Consider the following 25,341-nt stretch of genomic DNA (forward strand, 5'->3'; position numbering starts at 1 on the left):
GTTGGGGAGTAGGTACTGGTGCAACGGGTTGCAACCACACGACGAAACATCTTGAGATCGCGACTGGCGACCCCCCAAGCTAACACACGGTCCAGTCCCACCCTCCGGAAGTGCCCATGTATCTGCCACGGCTAGGTGTAAGGGGGTGTCAGCGATGAGGATCCTGCGAGCCGGATCACCCTCAGGGAAACGCGCCACTTGGCCGTAGCGCCGAAACTGATGCTTCCTCTGAGCGAAGCAGCGGTACCCAATGATTCTCCGAAGAGACACAGTACCAAAGGAACCCAGTCCTCGTCTCTGGTCACTGGATAGCGTCCATGTCTTGCACCCACACAGCGAGTTAAGGAGTACCAGGACTCTAAAGACTTAGACCATGGGGAACACCACACACCCCTTTCCAGTGACCTCATGACCTCCCATGCTCTCCCAATCATTTACTGACTTCATCGTAAGAATCATCAGAAACATGAATGTCGCTGCGGAAGTAACTGAACCTCTCAATGGGGTCGACTTTCTCTCCGTAGGCAGACATACTGCTGACGGCTGTACCCAAGAGGTCATTAAAGACCCATTAAAGGCCTGGACCTTGGTTTTCATCCAGGCCACTCATAAACCCAAACACTCACACTTAAGGGTGACCCTAGCAAGGACCTTACCCAGCACTGAGAGCAGTGTTATTCCCCTGATGGCCACAATCCAGGCGATTACCCTCCCCTTTCCAGATAGGAACTACAAGCCCCGTTTTCCAGTCAGTTGGGTTGATGCCTGACTCTCAAATGGAAGCAAAGATTGCCTGCAATGCCAGGAGGACAGCCTTACCACCAGCCTGGAGAAGTTCACCCCGGGTACTGCAGATCCCAGCTGCCTTCCTTACCCTTAGCTGGTTCACCACCCCGTGCGATCTCGGTGAGATTGGAGGGTTCACAGCTGATCAGCCTCATGAATTGTGGACCCAGAGACGTCCAATGCACTAGCTGGAGGGTCAGCTTTAAACAGCTGCTCAAAGTAGCTAGCCAAGCAGATCACAACTGCAGTGCCATTCATAAGGACCTTTCCATCACCCAACTTGAGCGTGACTCTCCGAGGAACAGATTTCAGATGTGCGTATTGCTTTGATCCCTCTGTAAGCAGGATGTGGAAAATCAAAAATCGTGCTAGACCACGAACCACTTGCTCACAGACTCTTCTAGCAAACATCTCCTTATCTGCCCTCAGTGCCCTCGCAGCCATCCTTCTCAGTTCCCAGTACAGACCGGAGTTGCCAACAACCTATGTGCTGTGACTCCTTTCCATTATATCCAGGATGCCCTGCAAGATGAGGCACCTCCTTCTGGAAGATGCAAACAGTTCAGGGAGTGATATCTAAACAGAAAACCCTGGATATGAGATGCAATCAAAGCAATGCACTAAACCACCACTGCCTCTTGCTAAGGATTAAATAATGGTTCCCAGTAATAAATGTAAATGTGGTGATTTTTAGCTGTTACGTACTACAAATTTATTATATAATGATAAGAATTAAATTGCGTCTTCAGCAAATACCTCCATTTTGACTTTGCGCAAAGTCATTCGGCCGGCAGCTAACCAAGGCTAATTAATGAAGGGCTCATTGGGCTTGTAAACCAGGCTGCCCTCCGACCCAGGGGGACCTGGAATTACCAGCCCATGGTTTATAAGTATTACGGTAAATGTAATAAACTGCTTTATTGAAAGAACTCCAGTGTATACCCATCATGTGCAGAAATAGGTTAAAAGTCCAGCTCCTTAACCACTATAACACCTCCAGGGGGCTCTCATATGTCTAGGGTAAATCTTATTTTTAAGAGATAGGTAGATATTCCTGAAGCATGTGGATGTGAGGGTAGGGAGGCAGCCAAAGGAGCTCCTCCATGTCACACTGCATATGTGGGAAGCCATCACATCTATGCATGTGGCATCCGATTCGGCTAAAAGACGGGCTGTTGGGTGGGAAGCTGCTACATATACCATAAAGCAAATCCTGGAGAAATCAATCCTTGTCGCAGATGTGACCACAGCCTGGAAACTGCATAACTACAGACATCTAAATGCACTTTTCTCAACTCCAACTGTCATTGATCTGAGATTATTTATTGGGCTGGAGCCTCAGTTGACTGGTTTGCTTCATTCATTTGGACCATTTTTGCTCAGGTACAGGTGGTACACGCCTGATATTAATACCTCATAACATCCCTGCGCTTCCCATTGGTGCTTAACAGGACGCCTGTCGTAGGAGGCATAGAGCACATGGCAGGTTTATGGACTGGAAACCCACATGAACGTGAAGATATTACGCAACTCCACACACACGCGGCCCTGGGGGTGTGAGGCTACAGTGCAGCCCGCTGAGCCACGGAGCCACTAACCCTACCACACCATACAAACCGTCTTTTACTCAGGAAATGAAGTCTTTTATTGTACACATAACTGCGGTGATTCTTTAAAGGCATAACATTATATAACTGCGAAGTGTACAGTGCTTACTGCAGAAGTGTACAGTGCTCTTTAATATACATTACACCAGTGTTTCCCAGCCCGGCCCTCTGAGACTGTCTGACGTGGACTGTCTGTGGCACCCCGAGGACCGGGTTGGGAAACACTGCATTGCCAGATATCAGCATAAAAGGGGGGTCCACACACTGCCAGAGTTAGCGGTACAAATCTCACCTCCACTGTGTGTGTGGAGTTTGCATTTAATGCCAGCTGTGTGGCTTTCCTCCTATAGTCCAAAGACATACAGGTACAGTTAGGCAAACTGGTGCCTCTATATTGTCCAAAGAGTATGACTGTAAGTGTTTGTGCCCCAAGATGGACTGGCATTCTCTCCCAGGTGTACCTCTATGGTGCCTCGGACAAGCTCCAGGCCACCCTGACCTGAATGAGCAGTTAGAAGCTATAGCAGCATCGTCTATCAATAAGCAATGTATGATGTATATAAAGTGCAATAATGCTGTAGTGTTCAAGTATCTGTTTAAAGCTACATAGAGTACAGAAGACCGGTACTTGTACTTCTGCGCCCGTATGCATGGATAGTACACTCCAGCACAGCTTTGGGTATTCATAAACATTAGAGTTTGTGACAGCTACACAGGACAGCTGGTTGCATAATGGCGGTGATGAGTTATCGGAAGGTCGCCGGTTCAAATCCCATGGTTATGTCAGCAATTTCATTGTTGGGGCCTTAGCCCCATCAGCTCCCGGCCCTGGCTGATGGTACTTTCTCAGTTGTACGTTGCTTTAGGATAAAAGCATCTGCCAAGGAAGTTATTGTTAAGGACAAAAAATAACATGAAGGCTGCTGTTTCTTGCCAATGTATTTCTGTATATAAGCTTGTACTGTATTAGAGTAACCCTGATATGCCCATATGCGTTTGTTTGTTTAGCTGCAGGACGTAACAGTGTGGAGGGCAGAGGAGCAGGCAGGATGTAGGGGTGAGGTTTGCTGGGAGTGGGGATTCGATAGGCTGCAAAGGGGCCTTGCTGTGGAACTCTCTTCAGCAGATAATCACTAAATAAAGAAGCCCAAGTTGTTCCCCAGTTGGCAGCAATAGACACAAACTCTCTCCAGCCATTACTTTGGGTCATCCAGGCCACTTGTTAACCTTCTTTGGCTGATCTCAGCCCAGTCCTAATGGAATACATACCATCTGTTCCCAGGTAAGACGGTGGTACACTCATGCGGTCATTAGTGCAGGAGCAGCAGGGTGGGTGTGCACTATGCATGATGCTGTGTGCATGATGCTATACTGCTCTGTGCATGATGCTATGTGCACACTGCTCTGTGCATGATGCTATGTGCATGATGCTATGTGCACAATGCTCTGTGCATGATGCCCTGTGCACACTGCTCTGTGCATGATGCTGTGTGCATGATGCTGTGTGCACACTGCTCTGTGCATGATGCTGTGTGCATGATGCTATGTGCACTCTGCTCTGTGCATGAGGCTGTGTGCATGATGCTATGTGCACACTGCTCTGTGCATGATGCTGTGTGCATGATGCTATGTGCACAATGCTCTGTGCATGATGCCTTGTGCACACTGCTCTGTGCATGATGCTATGTGTACACTGCTCTGTGCATGAGCTGTGTGCATGATGCTATGTGCACACTGCTCTGTGCATGATGCTATGTGCATGATGCTGTACTGCTATAGGCATGATGCTGTGTGCATGATGCTACACTGCTATGGGCATGATGCGGTGTGCTTGATGTTATGTGGATATGCTATGTGCACGATGCTATGTGCATAATAGCATGTGCGTGATGTATACCACTAGCTAGTCAGAAATCTGCTATTCCAAAACGACGCCACACAAATGAAGCACAGTGACTATTCTGTTGTGGCCTTTGTACTGATGGAAACATGACTTTGTGAACTGGGATATACTTCCTAGGGAATAGTGACCTATTACAAAACGTGCACATACAGTACAAATACACCCTGTTACAGTGCAGCAAAGGCAAGTGACAGTACTGAAAGACAGGGAGGCACCTACCAAGGGCAGGCTGTGTGCTGGTGTAGTGCTGGAACTCAGCCCTGGCGGGGTTTCCTCTCCCCCCCTGACTGGCGAGCTGGGTGGCAAAAAGCTGAGTCATGGGTAACTTGGGGCTCCCCCAGGGGGTGGGATGTGAGCTCGGGTCCTCAGTGACGCCACCAACCCCCCCATACTCTGAATTCTTGTATTTATTGTTGTTGTCATCATTATTGCGGGGCATTTCTGCTGAGATAAGGGGGCTGTCAGCATTTCCAGAATGCAAATCTGCTCTCAGAGTGGGGGAGGGAGGGACTGTAGAGGTTTGGGTGCTGGCAGGGGGGGGCACACTAGCACTGGAGCCTGATGTGATGCTGGCGTCTGTTGATCCAGCTTTAGAGGGCGTAGCTTTTGGCTGTACGGTTCCCATGCCTTCAGGCTGAAGTGAATGTGGAGGCCCTTCCACTGCCACTGAAGTGCTGCCCTCCCAGCTCAGTCCCTGTGGTCTGACACGTGGCCCAGCCAGTTTGGAAAATCCTCCAAGGGGCTCCCATTTATCGTCACCTTCGATGCTTTCCCCTGGCTCTGCTGGGAGCGATTCTCGATTTGGAGCAGACTTCTTCTCCCGGTCCTCACCTGAAGAACCCTCAGAGATAGGAGATGGTTCTGTCCAGGCCCTGGGCCATTCAGAGTTGGAGGCCGTAACTCCTTGCGGAATCACGCGGAGCTTCGAGGCACTTTTTTCCACAGTCGCCTGGGAGACCGTCGTCAAGGAGACCGATGTGGGGACCTCAGGGGGCTCTACATCCTGGGGTTCAGGAACCAGGATCCAGGCCATTGTGCTCTTGGCCCCCAGTAAAGTGGGTGACTTATTAGTGGATGGGTCAGGAGATTGTGTCCACACCTGTCCCTGTTCCATAAACTCTGCAAAGGGATGACAAAGAGACTCATTTAGAGAAAGACAAGGCTAATTATCACACAGGGCACATGCTCCGCCACTTCTAATGCTAGTGCCACTCACATTTTACTACGACAGTGCAATGCACTAACTCATTAGGAATTCTTTGTTAAATTTATCGTCTTTTTTTACAGATCATTTGCTTTTTACTGAGCCATTCTGTTTCTGATGTAAAATACAGAGAGAGCACTCCAGGGAGAGGCTGCGTCTGTCTGATCTTCATATAAATGTTCGCCAAGTGGCGTTTCACAGTAATTCATGCTAAAATGAGGTGACAGATGCATACATTCTCCACGCCAGTCAAACAGTCATACTTCTAAGTGTGTGTTTATTAATGCTATGCTTGGAAATTATTCTGGTTCTTTAACCAAGAGCAAGGGAGAGATCGCTTTGTACTAATTTATTCATCCGTCAATGGATTCATTTGTTAACATATTCATACAATTATCCTCTTTTCACTCTATTTCTCATGCTTTCCTAATTAAGTAGCACTCAAGTCTTTTCATTTCAGTAGAAAAAGTGTAAAATAATCGGTATGTTATCTGTTCTGCTTGCTTATAAATTGGTTTCACTTAGCTGGGCACTGAAAGTGTGATTTCAGTAAATTACACCTTTGACCTATTCAGTGCATCAAGCATCTTACTGCAGGTCTGTTGTGTATTCGGCGTTCAGTGTTCCGTGTGTTGGGCAGACGAAATCCAGACTGTATTGCATCTAGTATGTCACGGAGATTACGGCTATCTTGTGCCGAGCCTTCGTCATGTTGAGCACTGTTAACACCCTCTGGGATTGCGTTTAACACCCAGAGCGGTTATTAGGCTAAAGATAGCGGCTAGCCTGTCTAGCATTTAGCATGATAAGTGGGCTGCTGTTAAGGCTTCAGCGTGGCTATCAGGATAATGCTAGTTCGCTAATGCTACTAGTCGGAGCAAGAGGCAGGAATAAATACAAAACCAACAGCTGTTAAGGAAACATACATGAATATTAATCATTAAATTACCATTCAATTATTCAATGCTTTCTCTGTCCTGTGGGGGCATTATCAGCACCAGTTACTTAACACTTTCTGCTCCATAGCTAGAAAATACACTTATTTATGCTGCGCCTAAGCATTTCAGTGACACGCAGTGTGGTAGTTAGCAAAAGCGTTACTAGGGGTGTCAGCCAAGCCAATGGGAGCAGGCTGGCCCCAAGTGCACCATGGGTATTTCTCTGTCAACTACAGGCCCACTAATAAGCGCTAATGGGCATGTAAACAAATACAGCCGTACGACCTACAGAGCCAATCTACACTTTTGAGTATTTAAACTAGCCTGTCTAAAACCATAGCAGCCTTCGGTAGTCAGCACAATACAGAGGCACCAGTTGAACATCAAAGGCCTACGGGGAAACCGCGACAAGAAACCGTGGCGATCAGAAGCAAACTTTCTGTCATGCATCGCTGGGCGAGCATCTGGCCTGATGCCACTGGCTGAAATCACGCCCCTGACGATGCTTGCATTAAGGGCACTTCCATCAAAGAGAGAAGAGAGGCCAGGGGCACCATGCCGGGCGGCAGCCATGATGGAATGTTGGCATCTCAAGCAGCTGAAGCAACACTTCTAATATTAAGTTGCAGGGGCCAGAGGGGGGACATCCATTACAGACCCCTCTCCACCGAAGCCTTTCCACTCTGAGTGCTCACTTCGGGCCGCTCTGGCTCGCCTGCTCCGCCTCGCCCCCACTATCCACAGCAGAGCAGAAAAACAACAGATGTCAGATGTGAACGATTAGCCCTCCTGTTAAAAACTGGATGCCGTTTTAATGGCTCGACTGTGCAAATTTGTTTGTCGCTATGGATTTTGCTTAATTAAACTCTTAAAATCGCTCGTTATAACCGGTCGATACAAGCTTCATGACATTATCAGTTGACAAATTATGCTGCTTCATTAATTGCTTAATTGATTTGTTTTTAAATCAGACCATTAGTTAAACACCAGCGTCTGGGTGTTAGCAGTCCTTTGGAGTGTATTGGGTGTTTTTGTTCTCTCTGTCTTTAAAATGAATCCAGGTTTTTAATATCTTTCTGACGTCAGCAGTACAGGATGAAGCGCTTGGCTAGATTCCTTTCAGAGAGCATAAAAAAATGATGCAACTCTGCCTAACGCTACAATGTTTATGAAAACGTCTCGCAGCGGTCGACGTCAAACGCTACACAGCTCAACACGGCAAAAAAGCCACAGACACATACTTGGGTGAGTGTTTGAGCTTCCTTTTGAATTTATTGGGTAGCTTTTCTTAGCCACACTGCTGCCCTCTTGATTGAAGGGGACCTCTGTCTCCGCAATAGGGATCTCCTGGGGTGAGTCCTTCAGGCTGCTGCCGGGAGACCCGAGCGACTCTTCTCTGCCTGGGTTCTGCAGACTGGTGGCTCCTGCCCGCATCCCTCTGTCCCAGGTCGCCCCCAGAGCAGGGACGCTGGAGGTGGCTGTGATTTTCCCTCGACCAGAGCCTCCCCACAACTTCCAAGGCATGATGACAGACTTGAAGGGGGCACAGGAATGGCTGCTGGCCTTTTGGGGCGGAGGCAAACGAGACGGGGCTGTGCAGCCCGCGGGGATTGCTGTTTTCGGCAGCCCGTCGGCTTCCTCCTCATCTCCATCCTTCTCTAATGCGCTGATGTGTCCAGGCAACGGCTCCCCATTGGACGGCTTATTGCCTAGCTGTTGAATATTAATGCCCGGAGCCACAGGGTGATTCCCGCTCAGGGATGTCCCTTCCGGCCAGGGAGGGGGCTCCAAGCTGACCCCCGGAGAATCTCTGAGCAAGCCCTCGTTTGGGTAAGCGGGAGGCGTACTGGGGGAGTTATTCTGTTGGTCAGCAGATAGGGGGATCTGGCTGGCCTCGCTCTGATTGGCTGGAAGGTGTTCTGCAGTCTGCTGCTCTGTAAATGAAAACAGTTATTTCATCTATAATGATTGCATCAATATGTCTGCTTATTGTCTCATTTCAAGATATATATATATATATATATATATATATATACATATATACATATATATATATATATAGTACTTTAGTACTTTGCAAAAGTCTTAGGCACTCAAAAGAAATGTTTAATGCTATTTATCTGTGTACTAAGTACATTTTCTTAGAACAAAAAATATAATTTAACATAAGAACATATGAAAATTACAAGTAACACAATAAAAACTAGTAAAAATGTCTTCAGTTCTCCAAAAAGTTACTGATATCTGCTTGGATGGCTAGATGATCACCACTTCAGTTCCCAAACTTCTCCTCAGTGGCACCCGGAGCATTCTATGTATTTATTAAATTTCACCAACAGCTCGCTTAATTAATTAACAATTAATTAAAAAAGCAAACGATGTATTGAATAGATATATGAGGTGGGCTAGTGGTCAGGTCAAAAAATACACAGGTGTGGTTGCTGGAAATAATAGGGTTATTTTAGCTTATTTTAGAGGTTTTGAAATGGCTAGGCTGACAAACTTTACTAGACGTAACAGCATAGTTTTACACCAACATGACAGTTATTTAAACATTTTTTTTGGCTGCCTAAGACTTTTGCACAGTACTGTGTATATATATACTTGTGTGCCGTGTGTGTGTGTGTGGTCCAGGTATACCTTGTGGGGACCAAATGTCCCCACAACATGATGAATCCCCATTGTTTTTACTTTATGCGGACAGGTTTCCTTTTTATAAAATTCTGTGGCTGCAATGAAAAACTCTTGTATTTTGTTTGGTTACTTATGGTTATGGTTAGGGCTGGGTGGGGGTTAAGGTCGTCATAGTTAGCATTAGCATTTTTCCCACAGAAATGAATGAGCGGTCCCCAAAATGGTATGATTACATGACTGTGTGTATGTGTGTTTGTGTGTGTGTATGAGACACATAAAGGAGTACTGAAGTACTACAGGAAGACTGGTCACAGCAAATCTTTTTTACAGAGAGCAATATGACAAATTAAATTACTACAGTCGCATTTCTGACATTCTGACCAAACCCAGAGGGTCTGAAATCCACCACTGGTGGTAGCTCAGTGCTGGTAGCTGAAGGTAGCTGCAGTTACCTCTGTAGCAGTAAGCACCGAAGAGGGCTGAGGTATCAGACATGCCTGTGAGGTCAGCACTGTGGTACAGCGTATGCACCCCAGGCTCCTCCCCTCCACACCAGGCATGGGGCTGTATGATAGGATAGCGGACGCTGCCGTCAGCCAACCAGCCTGGATCACAGTGGTCAAGCCCCGCCCTCCAAGCCAAGTACAGCTGGCCAGTGGTGGCCAGGCAAGCACCTTGGGAACGGCAGTGGGCGGCGGCCCTGACCAAGCTAAGTTTTCCTGGTACGCTGGAATGGAAGACTTCTCCTGTGGAGGCCAACGTCAAGGAGAGGAAAGGAGAGAGGAGAACAAAGAAAGATGATCAGAGCAGACTAAATACATCACTGAGATAAATATTAGTTATACATTAGCCTGAGAGTGAGAGTTAAAAGAGTTGCTTTCTTCCTGGTGAAATATACCCACATGAGTTCGACCCTTGGTGCTTTCCAACATTAAAAAAGGTTTTTAAAGATCCTTACTTCCTCACTGCTCTTTGAAAGTTCATAACAAGTCAAATTCCTTACCTTGAAGCTCTGTTGCATAGCAGTAAACATCAAATAACTCATTAGGGTCTCTGCTGCCCAAGTTCTTTACACCAGGTGAGCCATCCCCATTGCCGTAGCAACCAGGCCTTGGAGACCAAATCGGGGACCTGTGTAAGAAGGGACGAGTGCAAGAATAAGGACATTTTTCCAAGCTAGAGATTCAATCAAAAGGATAATCCATATTTGGTCCCTAATTTGCAGAATCACACTGAGGTGGCATGTTTTTATTGGCTGACGAAAATAAAGATGTTAGTTGGGTGCACTGCCAAGATTTCAGCTGTGTAAAAGGTGTGGCAGAGCATCCACCCATAATGCGACAACTCAGACCTGGAAAAAGTCCCCTTAACCTTAAAAACATGATTAAGAAAAAATCTATCAGGAACTTAAGATTGAAACATGGCACATCATAAAATCACAGGTGGGACCTGCAAGGTGGGGTTCAGGCCTCCCCTGAAGATCTCACCTGGCAGTTTGGTCAGCAAGCCATCCAGCTTGGCAGCTCTCATATCCATCCTGGAAGGCGGCTAGCAGCTGAGCGGGCGTGGCCACTAGAGCGGAGTTATCCTGACAAGCCCGCTGGGCGTGGCCAAAAGACATGCCCCTCTGCTCATTGGCTGCCTGGTAATGGAACACGACACCTAGAGGAAAGGGCAGTGAGATCATGGGTGTTTCTTAATATGTGTACTTGTGTTCTCGCATACCCGTTTTATGTCATCTTCCCAAGATAAAATACTCAGACATAATGCCTCTAATGAATGTCCAAGATCAACTCCAGTACTCTAGAGGAGGATAGTAAAAATCTCCAAAAGTCATTCTTCCATCCATCCATTTTCCAAACCTCTTATCCTACTGGGTCGAAGGGTCCAGAGCCTATCCTGGAACAATGGGCACGAGGCAGGGAACAACCCAGGAGGGGGGACCAGCCCATCACAGGGCACACTCACACACCATTCATGCACACCTACGAGCAATTTAGCAACTCCAATTAGCCTCAGCATATTTCTGGACTGGGGGGGGGGGGGGGGAACCGGAGTACACGGAGAAAACCCCACAACGACATGGGGAGCGGAGACTCGAACCCGGGTCCCAGAGGTGTGAGGCAACAGTGCTAACCACTGCACCACCATGCCGCCCCATATGTCATTCTTGTCCTGCCCCAAATATAAAAAATACATCAGTTGCATCCTTGCCGAACAAGAACAATCCCATGAATCATTGCGTCCCAAGTCCCCATGACACACCGATGCGCAAACACAAGACCAACAAGTGCCACATGCGGCAAAACATGCACCACAAGGTGAAACACAAAATCACGCATGCGACTATTAAATTGCATTTCCTTAAATATCTGAGAAAGTCAACATTCCCCATCGCTATCGCTTCTGTGAAATATCAGGTTCTCGGACGACGGAGTAAAGAACAGAGTTGCTGGGACAAATGCCGGAACATACAATCGGACGGGGGCCTTCCAAACAGGTCGATGTGCTTAACGTGGCATGAAAATGCCAAGCGGGCGGCCTTGCATGTGCCTGATCCATGACTGCTCCACTACAATGACACCTTCTCAGGGCTAATCAATGCTTTGACGCTGACTGGAAACAGTTAGGCAACTTATTATGAGGCACAGAACGAAGCGGAAAAAGACAAAAAAATCATAACACTCAGACATAATGCCTCTAATGAATATGCTGTTATTAATGCATGTTAATTAAGTTAACAAGGGAATGGAGAATTATTAGTGAGTAAGGCATTGTTAGAAGCATTCTGCAATTTCTAATTACTTCTAAGCCCTGGAGAGACCTGGACAGAAATGGGCTTCTTATTCTGCTGTCGCAGTCCACGATTAGTTTCCCTGTGCTGGGAGATATCCTTTGGGTAAAAAGCTAAGAATCCCCCCAGTCTCAATCCTTATAATTAAACTCAGAGCCCCACATGTTGTGATGATTAGAAGGAAACGCAACACTTAGCTTTTGAATGTGTCAGAATGCATCCAAACACCCTGAGCAGTGTTCCTCAACCCGCTCCTTGGGGGCCCGGCGGACAGTCCACATTTTTGCTCCCTCCCAGCTCCCTGACAGACAGTCCACATTTTTGCTCCTGTCGGCAGCTGGGAGGGAGCAAAAACTTGGACCGTCTGGGGATCCTTGAGGACCGAGTTGAAAATCACTGACCTAAAGGGTTCATGATAATCTCTAATTGACATTGTTATGAAGAATGTTTTATGTGCTCAGGATAGACTTTGTCTCTTTAATAATAATATGTCTCCAAAAACAGCAGAGACTTCATGTTATTTTAAGGGGAGAGGGACATGGGGGGGGGCAATGGGAGGGCAACAGTAAAATGGGTGGGAAATCCAAAAAACTTGGAAATGAAGGCTTTCTACTGAGTGCATTAAAATAAAACACTCTATTCCCTTATTACAACTATAGGCATACAGGAACCAGGCCGTACCTCAAAGAGAGCCTAGCTACAGCACGGTTCCAGCTCACTTCGGGTTTCCACTGCAGAAAGATCGGCTCAGTAAAGGCGTTGCCGGGTTTGGAGAGCAACGGTGTCATAAATCCAAAGAGACGCTTCTTTACGGTTCACAGAATGTACATCATGACTTACTGTGTGGCAATTTCCACTAGCAAGTCTGTGAGAACCGCTGTGGCACGTTAGCATCAAACGTAAATTTGCATCACGAATCCATTTTGTTCAGCTGTTCTACAGTATAGTACGTTTTAAAGTATGTGGTTGGAAATTTTCAAGTACTGAGTACTTGGGAATGCATCAATACAGCATGATGTGTGATGTGCTACTACTAATAATGAATAATACAAAATATTTATAACTTTTCTTTCAGATAATACATGCATACTGACGGAGATCACGGCACATTTTAGCCAATCAGATGGTGGCCAGCTCGCAATGTCACGCTGTGCTACTTATGCGTTTATCCAAAACAGCTATTAAAAAAAAAACATAATAAAGACAATAAACTGAGTAAAATATGACAATTTCTTCTAATCACACATATGACATCATTTTGTTTTGTTTTCCAGTATACTCTTCACTCATTCATTAACAAACAAGCGAACAGCAAAATGGTCAGTCTCCCTTCAGGGATCATGCATATTCATGCAATTATTGGAACTACAAATATTATAGTTCATTCACATCTACGTGTTTGTGAAAACCGTGCTCATTGTTCCATTACTGACAACTGATGACACAGAGACCAGACAATGCTAAGCAAAAGGACATTTATCCATCCATCCATCTTCTGTACCCATTTATCCTATTCATGGTCATGGGGGGGTCTGGAGGCTATGGGCGCAAGGCAGGGAACAAGCCATGATGGGGCACCAACCCAACACAGGGCACCAGCCCATCGCAGGGCACCAACCCAACACAGGGCACCAACCCAACACAGGGCACCAACCCAACACAGGGCACCAGCCCATCACAGGGCACCAACCCAACACAGGGCACCAACCCATCACAGGGTTCACTCACACACCAGTCACTCATACATGCACACCTACGGGCAATTTGGTAACTCCAATTAACCTCAGCATCTTTTTGGATTGTGGGGAGAAACCGGAGTACCCAGAGGAAACCCCACGACAATATGGGGAGAAACATGCAAACTCCACACACATGGAGCCCTACTGGAGCCTCGAACTGTAGTCCCAGAGGTGTGAGTGCAACCACTCCCCCAAAATACATTTACATAAAAATAAAGATAATATAAACAGATAATGATGGTACGTGTCACACATGTTGTTACTAGCACAGGAATAGAAATATTAAGTGTGAATTTACCTGCTTGAACACTGACTGCATGCACAACAGAACTGGTATATATGATGGCAGCTCACAATTAGCATTGCAGTACTTACCAGTGACCTTTAGGGGCACTGTATCCTGTTGGACATCCATCCCTGCAGTGATGTTGCAGTGGTAAGTGCCAGAGTCACTGTAGCGCAGGTCTGTCAGGGTCAGGCTAGCATTGTAGCGGTTCGCGGAGTAGCTCGGCATGGCCACACGCCCGTCAAAGGCCTTCTCCACGTGAACGGCACCATTTTCAGTGTGTAACACCAGCTGTTCCCCTTCTCCAGCTGAGCCTGGCTTCCTGCTCCAGCGTATGCTGGGGGCTGCCCCCTGCTGGAGGACAGCTGGCAGGGCAGCAAGGCAGGGCAGGGTGACGCTAGTCGCCAGCGGCCGGCGCAGGTTGGGGTAAGAGTGCGGCACCTCGACCTCGGCCGCACCTGTAAGGAGAGATGGGCGGGGGCATAGAGACTTGTTTATGAGCCGCGTCAGGCTGGGAGGGGCCCCTGAGCGGCAGGACATACGCAGTCACAATAGCCGCTACTTGGATTGGGGAAATTAAAGATTTAAATTCGCCCCATTGGATGGACCTTTTCCTGCAATCATTAGTCTATGCTGAGATAACAAACCAGAATTGTAGCAACAGGTTAATTTCTGTTATTTCTCAATCTTTTCTGTCCCTGTTGCCGAGGCCCCTGTCCCACCCCCACAAAAACAAACACTCATTAGCCAGAGTGTAAAGGCACAGCAGTAGGGGAAGGTTCTGCCTCTGGGAGTTTGCCTGCTGTGCACCAGCACAACAGGCTCATTCTCACCTGCCCAACATGTTCGAATCCCCCAGTAAGAAACCCCTCATGTGTCAGCACAGCCACTGAGGCATGGAGATTCATTACTGATATAATGGGGGGGGCAAAGAAACCCTAAACAAAACATGGAAATGATCCTGTTCACTTGTGGAAAGTGTGAAAAGTAATTTCCAAATGGACACAAGGGACTGGAGTGGGTCAGACGCTCCAGCGGGAGGCGTTCACACCTGGGCGGAGTAGTGAGGTCATTCATTCTTAGGTATGTTTCAATACGCTCAGACTCCCAGACACTCCTGGGTTCTTGCTGCTTTGTTTCCTTGTTAAAGGATGATTGAGCAGAGTAGAATAGTACTGTGACACACACCAGAGTAGTATGGTATAGTTGTGTAGTCGGATGGTATACTCAAGCGGTGTAGTTGTGTGCTACAGTAAAAAGTAGTATAAAAAGGTGTATTAGTATAGTGAAGCCATATGACAGTGTAGAAGTATGGTGTACTGTAGAGTATATGAGTGTAGTACTGCAGTGGAGTGGATTTATGCATTAGTGTAGTAGTATGATCTAATGTAGGGTATATGAGTATAGTGGTGTACAGGGACGGATTATGGGTTGTGTGGGCCCCTGGGCAAAACGTTTGTGAGGGCCCCCCCCACCACCAGCACCACCACCACAACCACCACAATTCAAGGGCCCTTGGCAGCCAAACGCCCTCCCTATAGGGTCAGGGGCCCTTGTAGGCAGAGGATCAAAGAATGTAGGCCCTCTAAAATAGACAAATGAAAATACATTGTTGATAAGTGTTGCAAATTGTTTTGGGCTAGGGGCCCCACGGGCCCCTTGCACCCCAAGGGCTCCTGGGCAGCGGCCCCGCTGGCCCGGTCTGTAATACATCCCTGGTGGTGTAGTGTAGTGCAGTAGTGTAGTGTAGTGTAGGATATATGAGTGGCATAGGATAATGGAATGGTGCAATTCTGTAATAGTATGGTGTTATGTAGGGTATATGACTGTAGTAGTGTAGTGGAGGGTATGTGATTGTAATAGTTTAGTAGTATGGCATAGTGTAGGATTTATGGGTGTTGTGTAATGTAGTGGAATGATGGGTAGTGTAGAAATATGGTGTAGTGTAGGATATATGACTGTGGCAGTGTAATGTAGTAGAACGTTGTGGTAGTGTAGTAGTATGGTGTAGTGCAGCATATATGAGTGTAGTACTGTAGTAGAGGGTATGTGATTATGTAGTAAAATAGTATGGCAGTGTAGAAATATGGTGTAGTGTAGGATATATGACTGTGGCAGTGTAATGTAGTACAACGTTGTGGTAGTGTAGTAGTATGGTGTAGTGCAGCATATATGAGTGTAGTACTGTAGTAGAGGGTATGTGATTATGTAGTAAAATAGTATGGCAGTGTAGAAATATGGTGTAGTGTAGGATATATGACTGTGGCAGTGTAATGTAGTAGAACGTTGTGGTAGTGTAGTAGTATGGTGTAGTGCAGCATATATGAGTGCAGTACTGTAGTAGAGGGTATGTGATTATGTAGTAAAATAGTATGGCAGTGTAGAAATATGGTGTAGTGTAGCGGTATGGAAAGGCGTGATAGTGTCAGCAAATCCTTACAGAATTGTACATCCAATCACCCACAGACCTCTTCTTCCTCTTGTCAGTGGTTGTTTACAGTACATATCATCCATCTAACCTCCACCCTATTCCTCTAGTTTCATCTTCATCTGGGGGGGAGGGGGGCTCAGCAACCCCCTCTACAGCACCTCCCAGCAGACCCAGAGTGCAGACCAGCCCCCCAGTACAGTGGATCGCCCCTCCAATGTGTCGGCACCACCTGAGAAGCAGGTCCCCGCCGTCGCCTGATAATGAATCTTGGCCGGCATCCTCCATGGCAGACATGGGCGAGCACAATCCCGGTAATCCCCGCCGCGCTCGCCGCGCCCGGCCGTTCATGGCACCGAAACAAATGCACGCCGAATTAATTGCAACTTCAGACTGATTACCCCCTCTCCCTTTTGTCAACTTGGCTGAAATTTGTTTAGTATTTACGTGCCGTCCCCTGTTGTACTCGCTGCTGCCCGCGTCCAATTTGCAACGCTAAATCCCAGCTAGTCAATCGCATATGCCTCCATTTCAGAGGCAAATGACTGCTTAAAGGCAGAGGCTCTATTCCCATACGGCGGAATAATGAGGCTCAGCAGAAAGACGCGAGGAACGGAAAATCTGCATTTAGATGGAAATGTTTCTACAGCTGTGCTTTGTTTGAAAATCAGCTTTTTGCTTAAATCTGGCAAAGGCAGAAACGGACTAAAAGATGCACCGACAGTTAAAGAGGCGAAACGCAGTCGGGTAGAAAGAAGTATTTTCACCGGGCTGGATGTGATACTGAATTCTGAAAGAGGCGGCTTCCTTTGTTAAACTTCTTTCATGTACTCTTTACAGTTATAGCTCCAGTCTGCGAGGTTTAAGGTAGCTATTGTCTAACATAGTGTTTCCTAAGCCGGTCCTCAAGGGCCCACAGTCGGTCCCACTCCTTGACAGACAGTCCACATATTAGGGAGCTGGGAGAAAGCAAAATCATGGACTGTCTGTGTGACCGTGAGAATCTTATTGGGAAATACAAGTGTAATAGATCACAGGGACACTACAATATACTCGCTGGAAGGAGTTTGATCATCTCAACATCACGTGCAATTGGATCAACACCTGGATCTCTAAGGTGCTCCCTGATCATCAGAACCATTCTTACATGATGTGTTGGAATTAGGAGACAGTATGTGTTATGAAAAGGGAGATAGATGTTGGAGAAGGTCAATCATCTAGCACAGTGTTTCCCAACCTGGTCCACAGGGACCCACAGCTGGTCAACATTTTTGCTCCCTCTGAGCTCCCGGCCTGTCTGTGGGTGCTGGAGAAACACTGCTCTAGCAGACTAAATGCAGACACATGCTCACAATGTACGTCTTTTAGATACTGGAGTCCGGGGGATGGTGCTGGCTGGGTGGGCGCCCCCTCCTCCCCCCCCTCCCCCCACAGCAGACCTGATCCAAAGCCATGGGCCACAGAGCTATTTTTTACTGGCCCTCGCAATCATTATAATGAAACAAAAAGGTATAGCTCTATGTTCAAGTCTGGCAAATAATCACGAAAACAACTGCTATTTCCAAACTGGTACAAAAAAGAGCCCTCCTCAAAAGCTAAAAAAAATGATTCAGAAAGAAAATAGTCATTAAAAATGGCCCCCACTGACACGATGAAGCTCAGAATTGGCCTCCGCAGGAAGTAATTGACCAAGCCTGCCCTACAGGGATGAATAAGTGCAGGCAAAAGGTGAAAGGTCACGTGAAATAGAGTAACCGTCAGAAAATACATCATACTAAACTGTTTAACTGTCTAACATAACTGGAGTGAAGCGGCATCACCCCTCACCCGTAATAAGTACCACAAAACAGAGACTTTGGAACTGGATGGCAGGGTGATCCTGGAGAAAATGATCCTGTAATGAGGGTCATGCTTCTGCCAGGGCTCTTAAAAGCACACATATCCTTAAAAGACATATTCATTTACAGTCCTCTTCGTGGGAACCAATCATTTTGAGCTCCAGAACCGGTTCAGATAATTGAAAGGCTGCTTATCTTTCAAATACACAGGAGAAGTCCTAACAAAGCACAGCTTTTAAAATAAAGTCAGAGGCAGTGGAGTGAGAGTCTAGTCAGAGGCTGGTCTCACTTCAGCCTTAGGTTGAGGGACGCGGTTACTCACCATGGTTATCCACTGCAGTCACACACCACGGTTACATGGGGGTGGGTGATTTCTAGCAGGACACTGAGAGAGCAGCGCTACCCTCTGACAGACGTGCGTGGAGGCTGTCAAACGCAGCCACGTGTGTTGGAACAGTGAGTGGATCATTTGGGGAAATAGTGCTTCCTACAGTGATCAGTTGGGGAAGTGGCGCTTCCTACAGCAATCGGGCAGGGAACCTGTGCTTCCTACAGAAAAGCAGGCCTCTTCCTACAGCAATCGGACGGGGAAAACGCTTCCTACAGAAAAGCAGGCCTCTTCCTACAGCAATCGGGAAGGGAAGCTGTGCTTCCTACAGAAAAGCAGGCCTCTTCCTACAGCAATCGGGCAGGGAAGCTGTGCTTCCTACAGAAAAGCAGGCCTCTTCCTACAGCAATCGGGCAGGGAAGCTGTGCTTCCTACAGAAAAGCAGGCCTCTTCCTATAGCAATCGGACAGGGATGCGGCACTTCCTACAGTGATTGGATGGGGAAGGGGAGTTTCCTATAGCGATCGGACAGGGAACATGGAAGCAGAACTTCCTACAGTGTAGCACCAGCAGCCAGAAAACAAAGGAAGCATATCCGGTTGTCTAACCTGCAGCTTTGATTACAGCCTGAAACACAATAGCAGTGGATGATTTTTCCAGAAGAGACTGCTGACCATCCTTAAAATGATTTTTTATATCTCATCTGTCAGAGATGGGTAATTCAAATTAAAGATTTTCTTTCAACCAACGAGCTGGGCATAAAGAGTCACAGTCACAGAGTACTCAGCTGGTTGGATGAACCAAAATCTTGGTCTGGATTTGTACTTTCTGAACCTGAACTTTCCAGATCTGCCAACTGCTACAGCAGTCCACCGGGATCCGCTACTTGCCAGGACCATGTGAATGGACGGCGACTGGCCTGGAAACCACCTATGTAACTGCTAACGGGGCACAGCCTCTAACTGCCCTGGCCAGGGGATGGGAACGTCCTCCTCAGCATGGCCTAAAGCCCATGGTAATGAGAAGGTCAAACAGGAAGTTCCTGGTAAGCAGGTTGTGTATGCTCTCTCTCCCACTGCAGCAAAGCAGCTAAAGAGGAGAACCAGCCCAGCCCCGAAAAAATCCTGCTTGGAGGATGAACCTGGGATCGATGATCACAGCTCCTTCGTCACCTCTGTCCCGTGCCTTTAAATAAGCCCCGCCCCTCCTCCTTTCCCGCTGGCCGTCCTGCACCAGCTGCTATCAGGGTTCGCCTCCGTGTCACCTGCCTTTTGATGAGCTCTCCCAGGCAGCCCTGCGCAGTATCGCCGCATTTATCTTTCTTTACCTAAAGCCACAGCTATCGAGAACAGAGGTGCACAAGGGATCTGTCCTTGCTTCCCATTTTAATTTATTTGAGCTGGGGGCAAAAACTGGAAGGGCGCAGATTTAATGAGAAGAAAATGGATCTGTGGGAAAGTCTAGGAAGCGAATGGTTAACCCGCAGTGCAGCGCTGGTTGGGGGGGGGGGGGGGTGATACTCAGGCAGGAATCCCCCCCCACTGCCACATACAGATGTAGCCGCTTGAATTTTCCCCTGTTTCCATGATGGGACCTTGGCTGGTCCTTGGCTGGACCTTGGCTGGCCCCTGCTGGGTTCTGGGTGGGACCTTGACTATAATGAGATCCCCCACGATGATGTAATGAACAAGGGGGCCGGCATGATCCACCCCTTGCCTCTCTGTGTGTATATGGATTGTAGCCACCAACATGCAAAAAGCGGGGATTAAGATCCACTGCTGAGATCCAGCGCCATCAGTGATGTTGCCCCCGCTAGGACTTTGCCCTTGTCTACATAAACAGAGCAAGTCCCAGGGGAACTTACCCCATCCCAGCAGAAGGAGCAGGAAGATGGACAGAAAGGTGGGCAACTGAGACGCAGGAGCCTCTCTCAGCATGCTGGACCTGGGGAGAGACACGGAAAGAAGGCAGAAACAGATGATTAAATCTTAATGGATACAGAGGTAGCTCTATGACGACATTATGGCTTCTTCATGCTCATGGAAGTGCAAGAATGTTCTGAGGGCAAAACGAAAAATGATTGGTCCAGAGAGATAACCAATCAGATTGGAGTGGAGGCAGGTCCAAGCAACCAGAGGAGGTGGGACCAACCAGATGTCTTGGCCCCGTCTCCTCTAGTTGCTTGGACCGACCTCCTCTACAGTCTGATTGGTTATCTGCCTGAACCAATGTTGTGGTCCCGCCTCCTGTGGTTGCTTGGACCGACTTCCACTACAATCTGATAGATAACCAATCTGAACATTGATCATTTTTTGTTCTGCCCTCAGAACATTTTTGTGCAAGTAAAACTCCCACAGACTTTCAAATGAGGCTGCGGTTGTGGATGAAGAGCACTAACACCAAACAACATGCATCATGCACCCGGTGACATACCATTTCCCACTTAGACAAACCGCTGAACTCTGCAGCCTAGTCCAGAGAGGCGACGGGACAGAACTACAGAGACAGCATCGCACCCGGGATCCCCTCACATGGTGAAAATCAGCTAACAGGAATTAGGATGTGCGCTTGGCTGTGGCTTTCTCATTCCAGAGATGGAGAGATAAAGTGAGAACAGTGGCTGCACAGTGACCTTTCACAGCATTATGGGTAATTGATCATTCCACACACAGCTGTGCATTTTACAGCATCAGAGATTGCAATCGCTAAACACCGGGCTCCTGCAGGTGATTCTGCTCCATCCCTTCTTCATGGGTGGCCGATGGAGAGGGATTGTGGGTATTGGTAGCCAGCAAAGAAGTAGGAATGCCATGCCGCAGATCAGATTATTCTCCAGATCCTCTGTGATTGCTTGATTCCCATGAGACATCCTGCTTGAAGCTTACATTCACAATGTCGCCATCATGACTGATCATCTCCTACCACACAGCCCAGTCCCTGTAAGTTTGAAGGCACCCTAAACTTCCCACAGTTCCAGAAGGCGCCACGACCCAGTGACCCATGTTAAACATATGCAGTGCAGTGTCCTTTAAACAGAGACAAAGCTGTATCTCTGTGTATCACCCTGCCTGTGTGTGTCACTGTGTCTCTGTATATAACTGTGGGTGTCACTGTGTCTCCGTGTATAACCCTGCGTGTGGGTGTCACTGTGCCTCTGTGTATAACTGTGTGTGTCACTGTGTCTCCGTGTATAACCCTGCGTGTGGGTGTCACTGTTTCTCCGTGTATAACTGTGTGTGTCACTGTGTCTCCGTGTATAACCCTGCGTGTGCGTGTCACTGTGTCTCCGTGTATAACCCTGCGTGTGGGTGTCACTGTGTCTCCATGTGTCCCCCAGCCTGCCACATTACTGCCGTGGCTGATCACTTTCCTCCCGCCTCCTCTTCACGGCCCTTCGGCCCCCATTTCCCCTGATTGCGTTTAACGCGGTCGGATGTGACCGGCCTGCAGATCGTTCTGGGACTCTGGGCTCTTTCTCCCCATAAACATGACACACACACCAAAAGCTTCACCATGTACCCTGACTCTATTACTCAGTGGTGAAATACCAGTTACTCAAAGGTTGGCTTCTCTCTGCATATAAATCATGCAGATCTGTAGCTCAACCAATGCTGTTACCCAGACAAACAAGACACTCTTTCATTAGCATCTGTTCAGTTCAGTGGCCCAGGTGTGACAGCACCTTAGGGCCACGCAGAGACATTTCAAGTGTACTTTCAGTCACTAGGGCAAAAGGGCAGGTGCTCGGGCACCCCCAGACCCCTGCCCCCTCACCTTACGCACGTCCCTGCAACTTACCAACCAAACCTACTTCCACTGCACACACAACCACAAATCCCACACGATAAAATACCCGGAACAAAAGCAAACCTACGTATACTGGCACCAGGAGATGGGTTGGTAGGTGACATATTCAGCATGTCCTGACCTCCTGTCATTGATATTTCTGCCATCAAAGCCAGTGAATGCCACCATACAGCAAGCAAAGGTGACTAGATGCACTTGCAATTCATTCCTCACTGCGCAGCCCTCAGGATCGCGACGAAAAGCTCATGCGGAAAAGTCACCTCTGTCACAAGCTGTTTCCAACTGACCAGACACCCCAACCTGAAAAAGACTCCCTCAGATCACTGCTATCACTTCATTAAATGATGACCATTATGGCTGAGACACAATGGGTAAAGAAAGGCTGCAAATCGCTTTAAAACATATACACGACTAACTGTGCTTCCACACACCTGAGACATGGGCATCACACTCGCGCAACCTGTTACTGTCAGTGCTAAATATACACGCTGATGAAACTTCCTGGATTGGAATAAACCCTCAGCATTCACAATCAGGCCCCCAGACAATGGCAGGACGACAGAGGAGGCCTGATTTACCCGCAGCCTGACGGAGTCAGACACCGGCAGCATGATAAGGGGTAAGCATAAAGACAGAAGCGCGTCGAAAGGTGCTGTCCTTGTTCAACTCAAAGGCGGCATGAATATTTCAGCTCTGCCTTTGGAGGGATGACGGGGAGCCCTGGTTTTTATCATCCCTGTGATGACTCACTTCAAGGGAAATCATGCCCTGAGCTGTCACACGTCCCCGTCCCTGATCAGGGGACACGGGGGGGGGGGGGGGGGTCCTGAAAGGTTTCCTAATTATGCTACACGCTCCGGCTTTGCCTTCTGGGTGCTTTCTGCAGCCGCGGCTCAAAGTGAGAACATGACAAACTCTCGCCTGTGTTGTTGATTTTAATCAAAGCAGTAAACAATCGTTGTGTGGCCCTTAGAAAACAGACCATAAAGACACACGCAGGTTCACAAAGCCCTGGGAGGACTCTTCAAAGGGAGAACCGGTGACAGATGAAAGAACTGCAAGGCAGATATCAAAAGAGAGAGTCATAAAGATGAAGAACGGAGGAGTGTTTGTGTCAGGGGGTAGGTGCAGGAGGATAGAGATAAGCGCAGGGGCCTCCAGAGCGGCGAAGGACACTGAGATTTAGCACAAAGCAAAGGCCAGTCAATACTGCTCTTACTGGTGGGGGGAACATTTTTTTTTTTAAATAGTACCATTGCTAGGAAGAAAACTTTGAATTGGTGATTGGCAGGGTTTAGGGAAAAGGTAGGAGACTGTCACATTGTGTGAGAGATTCTCAAAGGCTGAAGAATTGCTCTGGAGGCAAGGTACCCGCAAGCGGTCCCATGGGCCTGCATTTAAAATGCCTCACATGGACCTCGGCCCCAGCACTTAATGAGCCAGCAGTTACCAGATGCTTCTCACAGGCTTAAATAAAAATGGTGTGAAACGTGTCAGCTCAGCATTAAAGGGACTCCCGCAAATGAATGCTATACCTATAATAATAAAATAATAATAATAATAATAATAATAATAATAATAATAGTATGAGTGTGCCCTGCAATTGGTTGGTGACCCATCCTGGGTCGTTCCTTGCCTTGCGCCTGTAGCTTCCTGGATAAGCTCCGGACCCCAAAGTCCTGAGTAGGAAAAGCGGGTATAGAAAACGTATTAATAATATTATTATTATTATTATTATTATTATTATTATTGCTCCAGGGGCGCTGCACACTGGCTGACCCTGTGCTGTGACCCCCAAGCTTGCTCTCACCTGTATGTGCCTGAAATGGAGAGCAAGATGGGACAGGCGAAAAGTCCATTTTCACATGGGGAACAAAATTACCATTATTATTATTATTATTATATGTCTAATATATTCGCTTAAAATGATTTCATATTTCTTTCTTGAGTATCCTGGGAATTAACAGCACTCCCCGCTGACAGCGCCCGCGATAGTCCATGAAGGGGACCGCGGGGGGGGGGGTTTCACAGGACACGCGTCTCCAACATGTGTCAGAACTGCGGAGACGGAGCCTGGCACTTACGCAGAGCCACGGGGCCGCAGGCATGTAAACAAATCACTGACTTTCAGCGACAGCTTCGGGTCCCGGAGCCGTTTGTGATGAAACCGGGGAGTAAAACACGCAGGCGGCGCGCGGGCAGCGTCGCCACTGGGCTCCGGAAAGCGTGTCAAACGCGAAGACTGCGCTTTAAAAGTCAATCAGAAAATCGTATTGTGACAGAATTTACGCTCAGCTCTCCAAAATTTTATTTGGACAAAACGTTTTTAAGATCATTATATGAATGTGCGTCAGTAACATCGTATTAATACTTTTACGAGATATCCCCCTGTACATAGCCAGTGTATTCACAAGCTGCTGAAATTCACATCGCTTTTGATATATTGGGGTCTCACTTAACCGTTCTACGTCTTTAAAGATAATCCTACAGGAGAATAACTCATGGCATCTTTTATCCTAGTTTATTTCACCGCATGCCTTAACCATGCTCATTCACACATTACTCTTCCTGCCAGTTGAGTACGAAGCAGCCTGCAAATTTAGCCCTCGAAAAAATACGGCCTCGTTTCTCTCGCTTCCCGGCTATTTCTCCGACATCGCCACACGCTTGTTCCCTCCCGCCCCCGTCCATTTTTTCCACCAGTCGCTTTTCGAGTGCAAAGCGAGCGGATAATTAGGTTTGAATGGATTGTCCAAACAACGTGATAAATCAATTAGCGACGAATCTCAGATGTATCGTCGTGGGTATTTGTCACTGGCAGCATCACGCTAAAGCACTAACGAAAAGCAAATGGGGGTGGAGGGCGGCAAATAAACGAACTCATAGTTATACTCTGACAAGGAGGATAACCAACAATCTTTTTACAGTTAATTAGACTGAAGCCTCCATCAAGCAGCGCTAGTAATGAAAGCGAGGTAATGCCTTTCATTATATCAGTTCAGGTAAGCACTGGAGGGTCAGTCACAGAATACTGCTGCTGTTGATTACA

The 25,341-nt window shown here is 47.5% G+C and overlaps 1 protein-coding gene across 2 annotated transcripts in view; it reads right to left on the reverse strand.

Annotated features, from left to right (window-relative positions):
* LOC125716510 (neurocan core protein-like) overlaps positions 1-25,341 on the reverse strand; it is a 60,359-nt gene that overhangs the window by 27,465 nt on the left and 7,553 nt on the right. Inside the window, exons 4-10 of one of the 2 annotated variants that reach the window (XM_048988896.1) lie at positions 20,350-20,429; positions 13,981-14,349; positions 10,560-10,734; positions 10,076-10,203; positions 9,525-9,818; positions 7,680-8,372; positions 4,516-5,415 (exon numbers count right to left, since the gene is read on the reverse strand). In XM_048988896.1, the coding sequence (XP_048844853.1) occupies positions 4,516-5,415; positions 7,680-8,372; positions 9,525-9,818; positions 10,076-10,203; positions 10,560-10,734; positions 13,981-14,349; positions 20,350-20,422 (2,632 nt within the window). In that variant the 5' untranslated portion in view covers positions 20,423-20,429. Of the gene's footprint in view, positions 1-4,515; positions 5,416-7,679; positions 8,373-9,524; positions 9,819-10,075; positions 10,204-10,559; positions 10,735-13,980; positions 17,132-20,349; positions 20,430-25,341 lie in introns of those variants that run through there. The other variant, XM_048988895.1, reaches the window with a different exon arrangement.

This window comes from Brienomyrus brachyistius, chromosome 21 (assembly GCF_023856365.1).
Source record: "Brienomyrus brachyistius isolate T26 chromosome 21, BBRACH_0.4, whole genome shotgun sequence".
NCBI lineage: Eukaryota > Metazoa > Chordata > Actinopteri > Osteoglossiformes > Mormyridae > Brienomyrus > Brienomyrus brachyistius.